We start from the raw sequence: 17,410 nt of genomic DNA on the forward strand, positions 1-17,410 counted from the left end.
ATTAAAACATTAAACTTTGCATTACCAAAGTACTAAATCCATGGGCACTTTCAAACTTTTATGTTTACTTACGTTTTCTTTTTTACCTTAATTAGAAAATAGTAATTCTAATTAATTAGTTTGATAAATAAATTTCTAATTTCTAATTGAATTGAATTAGTTTCTATGTCTAATTGCTAATTGGCTAATTAATTAGTTCATAAATATTTCCCTAATTTCTAATTGGCTAATTAATTAGTTCAAAAATATTTCCCTAATTTCTAATTCTAATTCAATTAGTTGTCAGCTAATTAGCACAGCTCTGGTCCATACTACCCCTTAATGCCAATAAGGATGAATACATACATCTCCTTTGCTAATTACCACCTGGTATTATCTATCATTCGATGTTGCTAACAAAGACCAAAATTATTTTGCAATGTGCTAAGGTTGTACAATACCCAACAATGGTCCACGGCTGTGCAGTGCATGACGCATACGTTTTTTCTCCTTTCCTAAATCGTAGAAAATGTCTTTAGCCTACCTATTCTCTCCCAAACCTGTCGCGATTTATAGATACAATAGTTTGAAGCGCTACACCCTTTCCCTCTTGAAGCTGCCAGTTTAACAGCTCTATGATTAGACACGGTTATACGAGAAAGAATCACAACATTGTATAGAAAACCCTAGTTGCTAAAGGCTTGTCTATATACATGTACAGGTACACAAACTGGTTCTGATGTTGTAAGACTGAAGTCAGGCCCGATATAGAGTAATGGCAGTACTACCTATGCAAACGGCATACCTCCTATCTCTTAGCTCAGTGTCATGCCCCCTACTGGGCGCGTACAGTATCCTCTCTTACAAAAGTGCGCCCAGAGGGAGGGATACACGGTTTTCACCCCTCTCTACCACCATTAGTCTATAGAGCTATTTCAGTGGGGGAAAAATTTCGTCTGCTACGAAAATTGGGCCTGCCTTTGAGTGTAGGGCGGCCATTTTATGGGGGTTTTCTCTATGGGCAAATAGCATTGGTGACGTAGTCATTACCCCCTCTGAAATAGCTCTATACACTGTATCCTCAAAAAGTTTTTATAAATACGAAGTTTGAAAAAATATTCTAACTATCGCGAGCGTCCAATTAAAATATCGCGAGCGTCCAATTAAAATATCGCGAGCGTCCAATTAAAATATCGCGAGCGTCCATTTAAAATATCGCGAGCGTCCATTTAAAATATCGCGAGCGTCCATTTAAAATATCGCGAGCGTCCATTTAAAATATCGCGAGCGTCCATTTAAAATATCGCGAGCGTCCATTTAAAATATCGCGAGTGTCCATTTAAAATATCGCGAGCGTCCAATTAAAATATCGCGAGCGTCCATTTAAAATATCGCGAGCGTCCATTTAAAATATCGCGAGCGTCCATTTAAAATATCGCGAGCGTCCATTTAAAATATCGCGAGCGTCCATTTAAACTTTGCCAAGCGTCCAGTAACCCAGTTCAATTTCATTGTGGTTCTCCAACTTCTCCCAGTGTTACTAAGCCAAGAGGCTGCAAGGAGAAAGGCTACAGTTCAGTTTGACCATCTTGGCTGACGTAGAATGCCTCACAATCAAAACATGGCACTGAAGATAAAGCTGAGAGAGGGAGCAACTTCTCCCACCCCAATAATTTCAAACATTATTCACACGTCCTGTTAAATTATCAGTAACGTCCTGGTATATACGTACTATATAAAAGTCACAAAATGTTTAGTCACTAATCTTTTAAATTGGTCAAACTTAACATTCGATTTTTACCTCATTTTATTTTTGATGTTCATTACCAAACACCACTAAAATAATTATCCTGATAAAACAAAGCATGAATTAAAACCAGGCTTGGATATAGTTTTGATGCTTTTATTAATAGTTACCTATCATCTTCATATAAAACAGTTCCGAACACAAGTGACTTCATGCGATATGAAGAAAGCTCAATTCGTTTCTTACTAACCGTCTTTCTGAAATCCCGTCCTTAAGAAAGATACCTAACCGATCGCTAAACGCGCCCGGCCCCAAGCCCCCAACCAAACCAAGTCGAATGATTTCTCAATTCCGCGAATTTCCCCTCTCCTATGACTATAACAGCATAGTACAAAAAAAAAAGAAAAATTCCAAGAATAAAAGAAGTTCCCAGGTGCGAAAAAGAAAAACCGCTCCTCGCTCTCACGAAAGAATGAGGAAAAGGGGTGCAAAATGGACTGCAAGGTTTTGCGCTCTAGGCGAGCTTCATTTATATTGATACGTGGAGTCCAGGTTGAGGGGCAAATAGAGTCTTTGTAACCCACGTAACACGATTCATCCACTCGTAGGGTATGGTCCTTTTTTCAAATTTTAGGCCACCGCCCCCAACGCGAGCGCCATCTAGCGTTCTAGATCGGTAATAAACCTTGCCGACGCTACCTTTAACTAACGATTTTTAGAGCTAGCTGGCGCCTGAAGAGTCCATTTAGACGTAAATTCAGAAATAGTTGATTATTTAAATATAAAATCAACTTTTAATGCGAAATGAACCCTTGACCCAAATAACAGAGCACTAGCATGTGCGTGTGACTACTTGGTCCGGCTTTCAAGTAAACACTACTTAAGTGACTAACAATATGAGGATGTGTGAACCACTATTTTAAGCTAGAATAGCCGCATGAACGAACGGGAAATCGAAGAAAATGGGAATCCGAAGTAAGAAAGGACATTGTTTTAGTCTCTGGAAGGCTAGTACACTGGTTTCACTCCCAGAGGTTTGTATACTCTTAGCAGAAAAATTTCAAAAATGATTGATAACCCTTACCATTATAAAACAAGTTGGAAAACCAAAATAAACCTCTCCGAGTCGAGACGAATTTAATTTCCAAAACACAAGTCCACCATGGACGAACCAATACTGAAGGACGGATGGCAGAGGGAGAAAGTTGAAAAATACTTGTTAATTCGCCTCCTAGCGGCAGATAGTAGCAAACCGGACAGTGGGAGAATCAACGTTCTAACGAGGGAAGCAGCTAACGTCTTATTTTGTCTAGATGGCGCTAGCGTTTTCCGGGATTTGACTCCGCATTTTCATAACACCCTCCATGTTGGGGCTGAAAAGAGGGAACTAAGCTTTACATTGGTTGTTTAGTCGCTTAGTAAAGGGGGCAGTAATGGCCTGCCATTGGTTCTTCAGTATTACTTCGTTCATGGGTCCACCAGCCAATGAGATAAACCGGAAATACGTAGCTCAAATAAGCGGGATATTGCGAAGGTAATTTGTAAAGGTTTAATCGTTTAACATTTCCCCGTGAATTCTCAATATTCTAATGAGGACCTAATATCTATCACTTAAGTGTGTATTTAACTTTCGGCTCACTCTAAACCGTTAACACCTCTTGAAAGAGCACACGAAACAAGATCAATTCTGGTTTAAATCTAGGGTTTCTTATTCATAGACCCAATCGCTTCAACACTTGTAGAGACGAAGTATTAAAATTCATATTACGTAGTGAAATTAAAAACTGCGTTTACACTATATATAAATGTAGTAAAGCTGAATTAAAAAGTAAACACCAAATTTGAAATGTTAATATAAAAGATTTTCTTGGAATATTGAGATGAAACAGAGCTTTATAGCTACACAACTACTAAAAGAATCGTAATGCCGAAAAATATTTAAAATATTTCCATTTAATATTCTGCAAAAAGGAAATGTTATCATTTTGTAAGAGATCTTATCATCCTACTCGCTGTATATTAACTTTGATATGCGTGTAGTGTTTCGATTCGGATGCAATCTTCATTACTCGTTCTATATAAACTCTCACTTGTGTCATTACATAGAAATAAGTTTATCTTAAATAATTAAACAAATATAATTATTTTTAATTATTTTAATCTTCAATAATTAACATTAATAATAGTTAAATCGTTTAAAATAAAGTCATTCCTATTATCTTTTGAAACTTTTCTAATATTGACGTTTAAAGTGAAGGGTACCCCTCTTGCCCGCTTTCTTCAAATTTTGGGGTATATATACGATTCGTTTCCATTATAATAATAGATAAAAACGCATTCGCGTGAGCCCTTGGTGGAAGCCCTGCCATTGGGAGGCTAGACGATTCTCGTAACCCTAGCCGATCGCCACGTATATCTTGAAACCGAACGATAACGATGGAGAAGAAGCCGGAATGGACAAAGACCTGAAGATGGTGGTGCATAGAAGCTGGTGTCAATGTGGAATTGACGAAGAACAGAGGATGCTGGTGCATAGAAGCTGCTGTCAAGGTGAAATTGACGAATAACAGAAAATGGTGGTGCTTACGAGCCAGCAAGTACAGGCTAGTGTCCGTGTGGGATGGACAAAGACTAGCAGATTGTGGTCCTTAGAAGCCAGTTAGTAAAGACTGGTGTTGGTAGTTGAATGGCCAAATTTCCGTGAACCGCGAACGCGTTCTGGAAAACTGGTATTTGTTTGCTCCGATTTGGAAACTGCGAACGTGGTCACGTGGGGTCTGACAGACACACAGACACGTCCAGTGTAATACCTCTCCGTGACGTCATCGTCACTTGGAGAGGTAATTACGGAAATTTGGTAAATTACCATCTCACATTTCTACTAGTACCAAGTCAATTGTTACCTCTCCGAGTGACGTATGTCACGGAGAGGTTCTGTAACGATCGAGTGTGTCTGTGTGTCTGTGTGTGTGTGTGTCTGTGTGTCTGTGTGTCTGTGTGTGTGTCTGTCTGTCACACCACGTGCGTATCGGAGCAAACGTGTTCCCAATTTCCGGACTGCATTGACAGTTCACGGAAATTTGGAAAATTGTGTTTGTCTCCGCTGGCTATTCTACCAGTTTTGGTTTTCGTCCACTCCACATGGACACTAGTCTGTACTTGCTGGCTTCCAAGAACCACCATCTTCTGTTCTTCGTCAATTCCACATTGACACCAGCTTTTATGCACCACCATCTTCAGGTCTTTGTCCATTCCACATGGACGCCAGTCAGTACATTCTGGCTTCTACTCCACCATCATCGTTAAGGTTAAGACATAAGCGGCGATCGGCTAGGGTTACGATAAACGTCTAGCCTCCCAATGGCGGGACTTCCACCAAAGGTTCACGCAATTGCGGATTTTCTTATCAATACACACGATTCGATTCCTTTATATACTACCTATTTTAGTAAGGCGACGCAACAGGCGTATGCTTCATTTCAAACGGCAATATTAGTCAAGTCTCTCAAGAATGTTTATTGTTCTTTATCAAAACGATGTAACGTTCAATAAGGCGAACAACTAACGAAGAAAATATTAAATATTAATTATATTTATTTTAATATTTAAAATAATCTTGTTTCTCAATTCAAAATTAATACGGAAAAAGTTAAAAAGCAGTGTATGTTTTTGTCTGTGTGTGTCCGTCCGTTGTTACACTAGTGCGCTGCGTTAAAAGTTCGTTTTGTGTTGATGTGTAAAGAAATCCTACAGAACCTTAATATTCCCTTTTTCCATAATATAAAGCGAATATGTGGAAATATTTTTCGGAATTATGATGCATTTAGTACTTTTGTAGCATTAAAGCTCGTCTGTTTCATTTTGATATTCCAAAGATATTTTTAATATTGTTATTTGAAATGGCTGTTTATATATTACTTAGGCTATACTACCTCGGGTATATAGAATAATCCTTGGTTTAGTGATTTCATGAAGAAGACTAAGAACTAGACTCCGGCAGGTATCCGCAATAGGCTTAGTGAAACAAAGAGTTAATAATTAAGGCCTGAGGTGAAGTAAACTTTGGGCTTTGATTTTCGTGTCTGAAATGAAGAGACATCAACGGCTCAGAGTGAGCCGAAAGTTAAATACACTCTTAAATAATCAGGTTAAGATTTTATAATAGAAGAAAAGATCATGGTGGCAATTAGATAAGTAAAAGGGCTAATGGTAAACGGGTAGTAGCTACAGACTTTTTATTCTCTTTATGGTGCGCATTGACTATCAGTGAGTCTAGCTACAATTTAGCTTTGGTATTATTTAACGTTAACACTCATGTTGGCAAACTTAGAATATTGTTGAGGTGAGACGAGACGATAGTGTTTACACTGCAAACCAGTTGTGAATGTAGCTATCAGAATATAGGGTAAACAGCTGAAGCGTAGACTTCATTTCCTGTTCTTTTCCCCATTGACTGATTTCCATGTGTCCAAGATTTATCCTTATTGGATGTAAAATGTCGTCTGCTTTACTGTATATTCGCTATGTTTGGAAATCTGCGTCAATATTTCGAAAATAAGTTTGAACTAGTAGACCACTTGACTCGGAGAGGTAATATTTTGGTTTTCCCAACTTGTTTGTTTTGTTTTCAAATGTGACAAGAGTATTAAACAAGCTATGTCTTATTAGACCATGATTATACGCACCGTCTGAAGGGGGTATTAGGGCCCAAATGGGCCCGGAGTTTAAAGGCTTATCACTCTGTAACGGTTCGGTTTAGCCCAAAACCGCTCAGGAAATTTCGACTCCAAATTTTGTAAGGAATCTACTGCTACAGGGAACGCATACATCTCTGAATCATTCTGTATATGGTGCAGTACTTGTCTTGTAATATAAGGTTCTGAAGTGAGGAAGCCTTGTGAATTACGCTTTTCCAAGCCATTTTGTAGCCCAGATATTTATTCGCACCATCTTTTTGCGACGGATTGTCTTTAATCGAGCGTTTTTTGAAACACGGACATAGTTTGTAACAGATTTCCCATGTCAAAACGAGGCATGCCGGCAATAAACTAATGATGAACATGCTGAGTAACATGCGCACTTCGCTCTCCTTATCGGCGTAATCTTCGCCATTTACGTGGTTCTCTGTCGTGACGCATCTTGTGTTCATCCACGCGTAGGCCTTTTTGATCGCTTCGTCACACAGGCACGATGAAGCGGCGTAACGCAAACTGCAAACGCAAGACTCAGAATTAGTCAAACAAATTATTATCAGACTCGCTACCCTAGCACTATTCTTAATTTCTTATGGTTTTTATTGGGGAATGATGCCAAGCGACTATTGGTATTTGTGGTATGGGTTAATCACTCTATGTGAATCTCGCTCAAGGGGACTAAATACCTTTTTTTGGCTACACTCCTGACCATTTGACAATCAACTGTGCAAGTCAGCTTCCATTATCTACATGACATGGGCAATGAATTTGTAATTGACTATAGCAGACTTACATTCTATTTATTCCAAGCATTGTATCCTTGTCAATGGAGTGGTTTCGTGACAAGAATAACCCAACTGCATCCGTTTTCAAGGGGAAAGATGATCGGTACAACAATGGGCCGTCATATTTCTTCCCACTTAGTTCATCTTTGCAAAATTCATCGAGGTCAGCCACTTCTTCCTGCCAGTCGATATAAACCAGTTCGCCTTTCATCACTTTTTTGAAACGATCGTAGTCCATATCATAAGAAGCCCTTTCTCGAATTTTCTCTCCTTCAATTCCGGGTATTCCCTAATAGAGAACAACGTTCAAGACGCATCGTAATTTTCACTCGCTAGGCCATAGAATTACTTTAAAAAAGTCTCCCATGGCATCCGAAATAAGTGTCGTGTACATCAGGTTTTTTACTTTCAGGATATCGCTTAAATGATTCATTACAAATTTTTGTTCCACTAAGACATCGGCGGTAATATCGCACAACACAAATATGTTCAGGACAATGAAAGTCGCGAACCAGATATTAAGCGAATGTTCCGAAACGCGGTGGACAATTTTCACCGGAAAACCTAAAATTAAAACCCGTAGAGTACAAAGAGTATACTGTTGATAAGAATGGCAATGACGTTTGTCTCCTTACTTTTATGAAAGAGTGGTGCAAAATACATCCACATGTAAGATCCAAGTTTGTTCGACTTTTCAAAAGCCTTCGTTAACGCCGACAGAACCAAAATGGCCAGAAAAACTAATCCAATATACTGGAAATGGAATCCGGAATTAAATCAAAAGACTAATCAATTAATCGAAATTAAATGTGAATTTGCAACTCTATTATCGAAACAAGAACCGACTTATCGAAAACACGCCAAATGTTTGGGATTAAACGGCAAAAGCAAATGTCGTCGCCTGTGGCACCCCTAACATTCTGGCTGACCTTCTACAGATTTTACGGTTAATTCGAAATTAGAACCTCCGACCAATCGCGTAACACCCTGCCTTCCTGCGAGGGGCTAGCCACTTACGAAATATGGTGTACAAGCCTTAAGAAATATATTTCAATATTTCGAGAAATATCATAATATTGAGAAATATCGGAAATATTGGGAAATATCGGAAATATTGGGAAATAATGAGAAACATCGGAAATAATGAGAAATATCGGAAATAATGAGAAATATCATCAGAAATAATGAGAAATATCATCGGAAATTCGGGGAAATATGGCGAAATCTTGGTAAAGCAGAGATTTGTATTATCCTCAGCATTTTCTGAGGGAGGCGAGCTACTCTAAAGGTTTGTTAGTTCGTGATTCAGAAAATTCCCTGGTTATGCCTAAGGGGGTCTCGATCCGTCTTCGGTTTGAGAAAAGTTTTGGGCGGCCTTGAAGCGTCGTCTGCTTTATGTAACGTGTGACGTCACAAGTTGAGATATTATCCAAAGTTGCAGCGGGAATCTTTTACATTTGAAATTCAGATTATTTCTAATTAGTTTTCTTATGTTTTGGATTTAATATGGAAGCATAAAATATTAAAAATACCATAAGTTTATAAGATATGTTCCATAAGTATGACACTTCCTACACTTCGTAATGCTAGAGAATTACTGAGAGCTAGTTCGAGAACGATGCAAGAACAGACTACACTCGGTTCTATAATTCATTTTACTAAGCCTTTGACAGAGCTTCACCAGGCGTCACTTTACGAGAATATATGACGTTTCACCTACGTTACTTCGTGACAAACTCTCAATTACCAGTGACAAACTTATGGAACATATCTTATGAACTTATGAAACAAATGAAATCTTTAAACAATGGAACTAAAAAAATTTCTGAACTGAATTGATATTAATACTGAAAACTTATATAATCAGAAAATCAGATATCTTTGAATTCAAAAGTAGGCTTATTCCATGTGGTATCAGGGAGTGTTCACACCAGGGGTCGGCCGATTTTGTTCTAACTTGGAAAACTTGTTCCTAGGCACAAATAATAGACTTATTTCGATTATTGGGACATTCTTTTGAATAGCTCCGGACTTACAGCGATTTAAAAAAAAAATTACTGATTTTCACTTTTTGCCGATGCCGATTTTCACACCTTTCAGTAAAGATTTCATATTTAAATTTTGGTTTGAGATGGAATAATTAAATTTCACACACTTATAGAAAACTATGTGGTGAAAACGCTGATTTATATTTTAAAACGCTGCGATAATTACATCTCTTGTCAAATGTATCGAATTTTGGCGGATAATTTCTTCACAACTGTCAAAGTAACAATGTTCACGGAAGAAGACATAGTATTTGGAGAAATTTAAATCGGGAAATATTTTGCTGCAGTTTACGACCAAGATTGGTTTATTGGTATAGTTATGAAAAATGTCAGCAGAAAATGAATTGTCAACTCAGTTTTATGAAGAAAGACAAAACAATTTCTTAACATGGTCAAAAAGATCAGATAAATGTCATGTTCTCCTGAGCAGCATTTTGCGCAAAATAGCACCTCCATAACTAGCTGTTCAAAAACCATAGCATACTTTCAAAATTTCTTCAAAGATTTGAAAAAAATTAAGTTTCTTTTTGGCAAAATATTATTTGTTCTTGTTGACTGATTAATATTTTTGTTTTTAAAGTTTGACAAATTTGATGATTTGGTATTTCCTTAAAAAATCCTCTTAGGACCCACATAGTTTTCTATAAGTGTGTGAAATTTAATTATTCCATCTCAAACCTATGAAATCTTTACTGTAAGGTGTGAAAATCGCTGTAAGTCCGAAGCTATTCAAAAGAATGGCCCAATAATCGAGATTAGTCTATTATTTGTGCCTAGGAACAAGTGTTCCAAGTTAGAACAAAATCGGCCGACCCCTGGTGTGAACACTCTATGATACCACATGGAATAACCCAGTAGTCTTTTAAAAACGATTCCAACTTCATTTAACCGTATAGGTTGTAGATTATTGTTATGATGATGGGTTGAGAGAATTAGAAATATCAAAAATGCTATTAAATAATAGAATTAATCAGAAATATTAGAAATACGAAGGAATATTAGAAATAGGAAGGAATATTAGAAATACGAAGGAATATTAGAAATACGAAGGAATATTAGAAATACTGAGAAATATTGGAAATACGAAGGAATAATAGAAATACTGAGAAATATTTGAAATACGAAGGAATAATAGAAATACTGAGAAATATTGGAAATACGAAGGAATAATAGAAATTAGTGATGCCGCGAATATTGATTTTGCCGAATACCGAATACCGAATATTCGGCCACCGAATATTCGGGCGTGAGATATGTGCAACCGGTTATGAGCTGTAACCCGTTCCGCGAAATACGTCGACCCCCGCACGGACCGCAATGGGACAGGTCTGAATGGTGAGGTGAATAGGCAGACGGCTACGCGAAATGTAGGGTCACGTGGGAAAACTCTCCTCTCCTCTCGGCACTAGCTGTAACGCGATTACTGCTCTGCGCAATATTGGCGCGCAAGCAGAGAGAGGGATACACTGTTTAGATTTAGATCCGCTCTCTACCGCCTCTGCTACAGCGCGCCTGCGCGGAAGCTTTCAACGTTGGTGATAAACTCGGGAAGGAGGGAATGAAAAGGGGGAAGTTACGATTTTTCAACGCGCTCTCTTTAACACTATAGGACCCGTCTATAGCGTCTTTAGGTTTTTAGTTCATTTGCCAGTAGATCGTGTCACTAGTATATGCTTTACAAAATGTCATCGGCAAACAAAAAATCGCCTGTTTGGAATTATTATGATATTTGCAATGAAGATAATAAGTTGGCTATGTGTTTGCTGTGTAACAACAAGATCTCACGAGGTGGAGAAGGGAAGAAAGCAAGTAAGGAAAAGCTTAAAACAATATTTTTATAATTTTTAAAATCTAATGTTCTTGAAATTCAATTAAATCAGAAAGTTTTTAATTATTTATCATATTGTGTCTAATTTGTGAGCAAAGTCAGTTTAATTATTATTTTTTGCTTATAGCTACAACTTCTCTAAAGAACCACCTTAAAACCAAACATGCTGAGCAGTACGCTACATTTACTGCTGCTCCCTCGGCAAGTGGCAGTAACCTTGAGTCTACTGATTGCAAGAAACTGGTAGCGCCTGGTACATCGAAAAAACAACAGTTAACTCTAAAGGAAACTACTGAAAGGAAATTGTTGTGGGATATCAATGACCCGAAATCAATAAAATATCATTATTTAATCGGTGAAATGATTGCCATAGACAACGAACCGTTATCGCTTGTTGAACGAGTCGGCTTTAAAAGACTTATGGAAAAGGCAGTGCCTCAATACAAAATACCTGGTCGCACTTATATGACCGAGCACGTTATTCCCGATATATATCACAGAATTTACTCAAAAATTGAAGCTAGCATTTCGCGATCAACAGCAGTATCAGTGACATCTGATATGTGGACATGTCAACAAAACAACGAGTCATTCTTGAGTTTCACTGCGCATTGGATATCTCCAGACTTTATTCTTGAACATGGCGTTTTGGCGATGAAGCCGTTTGCTGGCTCGCATACTGGTAACAATATTGCAGTAGAGCTGAATGCTATTGCAGAAAGATGAAATATTCCTCAGAGCAAGATCCATTTACTTGTCCATGATAGTGGAGCCAATATGATAAAAGGTGTTAGAGTCGCAGAATATGATTCTGCCAAATGTTTTATTCATTCGCTTCAACGAGCTGTCGAGGAATCGATGAAGTCTCAGACGGAAGTTCTGGAAATGGTAGCCGCTGCGAGACGAATTGTTACCCATTTTAACCACTCTGGTGTAGCTCAACATAAGCTGAAATCCATTCGCAAAGAACTCAAATTGCCAAACCACAAACTAGTACAAGATGTTAGCACACGCTGGAATTCTACGTATTATTTAATGGTGCGATTATTGGAGCAAAAACGAGCTGTCTCTTTGTACATAACAGATCACGATTCTTTAAACTTAAAAAATATGACACCCTCTCAGTGGGATTTAATGGGGCAATGCATAAATCTCCTCAAACCATTTGAAGAGATTACTAAAATAACCAGCTCAGGACTTTCCTGCATCTCTGAAGTGATTCCACATGTTGTAACATTGCTGAAATACCTGGGAAAGGAAGACACTGCAGACAGAACACCAAATTTATTGAAAATATGATCTTCACTTATATCTGAGCTTGAAAAACGGTTTAAGTTTGATGAGAATGACAAATATCTAGTTGCCACTTTTCTAGACCCGCGATTCAAACCTAATTTCCTGGGATTAGTTCAAACGGAACGAGCAAAACAAAAAATTTTTTTACAAGCTCTGAAAAATAGTTGTGACGAATCTAGCGGTACCGAATCTACCGATGATGATTCTTCTCCCCGTCGTAATAAAAGAAACACCAACGAAAATGCTTCAAATTCAGGTTATGCAACTATTGAAAATGAAATACATGTTAGTTTCTGGAACTGTTTTGAGGAAATCGCTACAGAGAACACGCAAAATGATGTTATGGATAAAAGCAAAAGCACAATTGCGAATGAGATTGATTTTTATCTCAAAACTGTTCGCTTGGATCGGGCGGCAGACCCTTACAAATGGTGGTCAGCAAACGCAAAACAGTATCCGAGCTTGGTAAAATTCGCGAAGATATATCTCTCGTCTCCTGGTAGTAGTGTATATAGTGAAAGACTATTTTCAGAAGCAGGTACTATCTATGAGGATAAGCGCAATCGTTTGCTATCAACAAATGCTGAAAAACTTGTTTCTATTCATCACAACTTACCATTGTTAGATTATAAATATTGAAATAAAAATTGTTATTGAAATAAATAATTTTTGAGTAATTTTTCCGTTTTTTTCCTTCATGATTGGAGATTCGGTATTCGGCCGAATACCGAATACGAAAAAAATGGCCGAATAGGCCGAATACCGAATAGTAACCGAATATTCGTGGCATCACTAATAGAAATACTGAGAAATATTAGAAATACGAAGGAATAATGGAAATATTGGAAATTTAAAGGAAATATTGGAAATTTAAAGGAAATATCGTGAAAATATTGGAAATTTTAGGAGAAATATCGGGAAATAAAGAAATACAAAAATAATAGGAATAAATCGGAAATATTTGGAAATAAGAAATCTGGTGTACATTTTTTGGGGAAGTGAGTAGCCCCTCGCCTTCCTGTTAGAGGCAGGATAAAGTGGAAAATCTATTACTGTTTTTTTTTATCGATTCTTCTACTAATTATAAGACCATTCTACATAGTGAAACATCTAGGAAATACAGTCTCCGGATGATTTTAAAATTCAAATTAGGTTCAGATTTTATGGATAATTTGAAATAAGGACCTCCGACCAATCGCGTAACGCCCTGCCTTCCTGTTAACAAAATTTCCGTTACACGCTCTACATCTCGCGACCGATTGTCGCATCGCCTGCAATTTTTATCAAATCTGGCGCTAAGTTTCATTCGGCGTGGAGCGTGCCACGAGAAATTTGTTAACAAGAAGGCAGGGCGTTATGCGATTGGTCGGAGGTCCTTATTTCAAATTATCCATAAAATCTGAACCTAATTTGAATTTTAAAATCATTCGGAGACTGTATTTCCTGGAGTTTTCACCATGTAGAAATTGGTCTTATAATTAGTAGAAGAATCCATAAAATATCACTTGATTTTCCACTTCACCCTCTCTTAAGTAATAAATGATCTCATTTCGATAAATATCATTTGATATATTTCAACGCAATTGTTTTTCAAAGTGGGCATCAAATTTTCGTAGTTATTTTCGTGTCGATATTTCTAGCGTAGGTATACCGTCATCAATTCCCAGCTAGCCTCCCAAAAATATAGATCCGGGCCACGTGATGATTAAAGCAAAAAGCGTAAAACGCCGAACAAAAACTAAAACTGAGTACATCTTTATTTATCGCGTTGTAAAACTTACCCAAGAAGGTATCGCGAATATATTGGAGAGAAAACTTCCACGTTGAGTTTGGGAAAGCTGCGAGAACATGGTGACTTTTGAGTAGAAGATTTCAGTCGTACATCCATAGTACGCCAATCGATTGTAGGAGAGAACGTTCGGGAAGGTTCTCAAGTCCCAAGCTTCGTATTCCTTAAATATATTGGCCGAAAACTCTTATGGGAGAGCTAAAGCTGTGAGGGCGTCCCGTATTGGTACTCAAGTCCTGATTTGAACGCGACAAAACGGTTGAAAAAAGATAGGGGTGTGCGAATACCACTTTTTGGGTATCGAACCGGTTATCGAATACTAAAAAATTTTCCATATCAAATACCGAATCGAATAGTTTATTCCAAATCGAATACCGAATAGTTAGGCCTTGGTAAATTTTTTCTTACCGATTAATCGCGAATAGTTAACTCTAGTATTCGCAAATAGTTAACCCTAATACTCGCGAATACTAGACTTAACTATTGACGATTAATCGGGTGGTAACCCTAATATTCGCGAATAGTTAATACAAAGCAAGGAGAAAACATTTAGGAGCTCTTAAATTTCAAAATATCTCTCCTCATTGGTGGTCAAGTGTTTCTTAAAATTTTCCTAGGCACTTGCTGGTAGTTTTTGATGGAGGACAAATAAAATAGGGATGATATTTTTTAAAAGAAGGTGGTCTCTCTAGTGCCAAGAACCTAAATTTATGGCAGTCGAACTTTAACCGAATAGTCAGTTCGGTATTCGATATTCGTATCGAATAGTGAAAATTTGTTTATCGAATACCGGATCGAATAATTCGGTTCGGTATTCGATCGAATTATTCGATTGAAACGGTTAACCGCACACCTCTAAAAAAAGACTACGAGATATTTTTGATTTCTCCCCGTTCACCCGCACTCGCTAGAATGCGTAGATTTCATCTACTTGGAATCTTTAACTTGCCATTTTCTGGGCCTTACTGCTTGAACTACGGGGGAAGTGTAGAAACCGTCACCCCTGACGTCACACCAAAAGTATTTCAACTTAGAAGCAAAGTGGCGTTGACGTAGCTCTCGACCTATCCGCTTCGAACCCGAATGTAAGCGAGTTATCTTTGCGTTGCGTGAACGAGTAAACCTAGGGTGAATAGCCAATGAAAGCCGAGGAAGGAGGAGCGGGTGCTTTAACGAAGTTTCAAGGCCTTCCCCTTACATACAATCAGATATTAGTGTGGGGTCTGTGGCATCTTTTAGATTCCAAGTAGAAGGCATCTTTTAGATTCCAAGTAGAAGAAATCTGTGTTCTTACAAAAAGCTTAAAAAGTATGCGAGAGAAAATGAATTGATTTGTCGCGTCGCCGTCAAGATTTTGTTGATCGTAAGGAATGTCTTACATCGTACACTTGCTGATACGTCAAGCTAAAAATAAAAAGATTAGTAAATTTTAATTAACATCGATGTTTTAAATGTAGGACTATAAAGTTAGGTTAAAAGGATAGTATACCGTTTCTTTCGACTATTATAAGGTTTTGATATTTTATAATACTTGAAAATATGAATTTTAGCTTCTTAATGTCGGCAAAATGTCAGTGAACATTTTCCACTAAAAATCGCTCGTAGAATCCACTGTACTTAAATTTTGACCTACCCACCCTCCCATTTTGGTACACCAGGTAGATTCCTCAATACCTAAAAATATCTTGTATCAATCGGTTAAATCTTTTGAACGACCAACAACAAGCCATTTCATATTCCCATTAAACAGAAACCCATTGGATAAAAATTCCATTCGTTAGAGTTCCCAATAGACCGAAATCCCTTGAGGACGAACTTTCCCAATGGACAGAAACCTCCCTTTAGGACGAACTTTCCCAATGGACAGAAATCCCTTGAGGACGAACATTCGCAATGGACCGAAATCCCTTAAGGACGAACTTTCCGCGACAGCCTTCAAAATGAGCTAATCCGTAGTAAGCTTAAACTTAGGTAAACAACGCAACAAGTATTGGATATCCTTCTCTTAAACTTATCAGTCAGTAAATTTACTTGAGATTTCTCCTTATGGCGATCATGATTTCGGCAATAATTCCATCGTAGTCGTCAATTAAGGGTTCATCAGGATCGCCTCGTTCACTCTGATAAATTAAAGGATACAACTGAAAGAGAATAATCGAAATTTAAGCAAAATTAATTTTCCTGACTCAGCGTGCAGTTTTGTCCAATTCGAAAATGATCGAAATGTGACTGCGCATAAAGAACATAATCCAAATAAACAAAGTTAAATTTTACAATTGATGCGGAGAATGTTGAGGGAGGGTGTTTAGCCAAATTAGTATTTTTCTCTCTCTGAAAATTGTTATAAAATGTAAATATATCATACCGTGTGTATTGTATTCAGTTTAATTGTCTCGGGATACATCGCTATCTGTGAAGGTTGTACAGTTTATTAACGTTGAAAATTCTAATCCACAATCTAGAAACGAAAGAAGACTAATTCATCGCTGCTCTGTCGTACGATATCATTTTGTGTCCGCTATTCTAAAAAACATACTCTTTCCGACTTTTAATAAAGAAGAAGAAAATTACGATTACATCATATTATATCTACCTGTGTTAGCGTAACTCGATAAGGCAATGTTACTCCATTGCTGCGTCGCGACTCGTTACTTTGTCAAAAGACGTAAAAACTGCGGGACGGGATTTTCAAATCAACTTTTTAATTCCAAATCCTGAAATAGACTTCATAAAAAAAATGAACGTAATATACATTTTATTGAAAGAAGAGTATGCCGAGAAGCAGTTGACTTAAAGCCTTTTCAGACGATACAACTTTTGACTCAACTAGATGGATCAAAAAGTTGAGTCAGCAAAAATTGGTAGAGTGATCAATTTATAATTTGAGGATTCAACTTGTTCAACTTCTCTTCATACGACTCAACTAGTTTGCTCAACTCAAGTTGACTCATCTAAATGAGTCAAGAAGTTCTATCGTCTGAACAGGCCTTAAGTCTATTATTGACCTTCAAATAATCTCGCTGACCATAGGAGTCTAGGGGAGTCACCTTTATTAACACGGGTCAACGTATTTTCACCAAACATTTTGGTCTTATTGGGCGAAAAAAATGGAGAAATGTTTGATTATAACGTGCTCTGAAATCCAAAAGAGGTAAACTGACGCTTTTATGTTTGAGCCCTATTTCTCAATTTGAGAGCTGAGAAGGTGAGCCAAGAATTAAGTGACGCCACGAAAGCCAGCGCC

General features: G+C 37.6%; 1 protein-coding gene and 1 long non-coding RNA gene across 2 annotated transcripts; both read right to left on the minus strand.

Moving 5' to 3' along the window:
* Positions 1 to 1,357: 1,357 nt before the first annotated feature.
* Positions 1,358 to 2,438, minus strand: LOC149661030 (uncharacterized). Its single transcript, XR_016369063.1, has 3 exons — positions 1,897 to 2,438; positions 1,781 to 1,829; positions 1,358 to 1,710 (listed from the first exon to the last, which is right to left on the minus strand). It is a non-coding gene; the product is annotated as an uncharacterized LOC149661030 (long non-coding RNA).
* A 4,354-nt stretch (positions 2,439 to 6,792) lies between these two features.
* Positions 6,793 to 7,629, minus strand: LOC149661031 (uncharacterized). Its single transcript, XM_089843847.1, has 2 exons — positions 7,555 to 7,629; positions 6,793 to 7,494 (listed from the first exon to the last, which is right to left on the minus strand). Exons 1-2 carry the CDS (start codon positions 7,597 to 7,599, stop codon positions 7,210 to 7,212), a joined length of 330 nt encoding a protein of 109 aa, XP_089699973.1. The 5' UTR covers positions 7,600 to 7,629; the 3' UTR covers positions 6,793 to 7,209.
* Between the last annotated feature and the right edge of the window lie 9,781 nt (positions 7,630 to 17,410).

Source organism: Phalangium opilio, unplaced genomic scaffold, assembly GCF_054372755.1.
Source record: "Phalangium opilio isolate 3A_F unplaced genomic scaffold, DU_Popi_V2 ptg000070l_1, whole genome shotgun sequence".
NCBI lineage: Eukaryota > Metazoa > Arthropoda > Arachnida > Opiliones > Phalangiidae > Phalangium > Phalangium opilio.

Coding starts and splice junctions, on each gene's coding strand:
- LOC149661031 (XM_089843847.1), bottom strand. CDS start 7,599: ATGTACACGACACTTATTTCGGATGCCATGGGAGACTTTTTTAAA. Junction 7,495..7,554: donor CCATGGGAGACTTTTTTAAA/GTAATTCTATGG, acceptor GTTCTCTATTAG/GGAATACCCGGAATTGAAGG.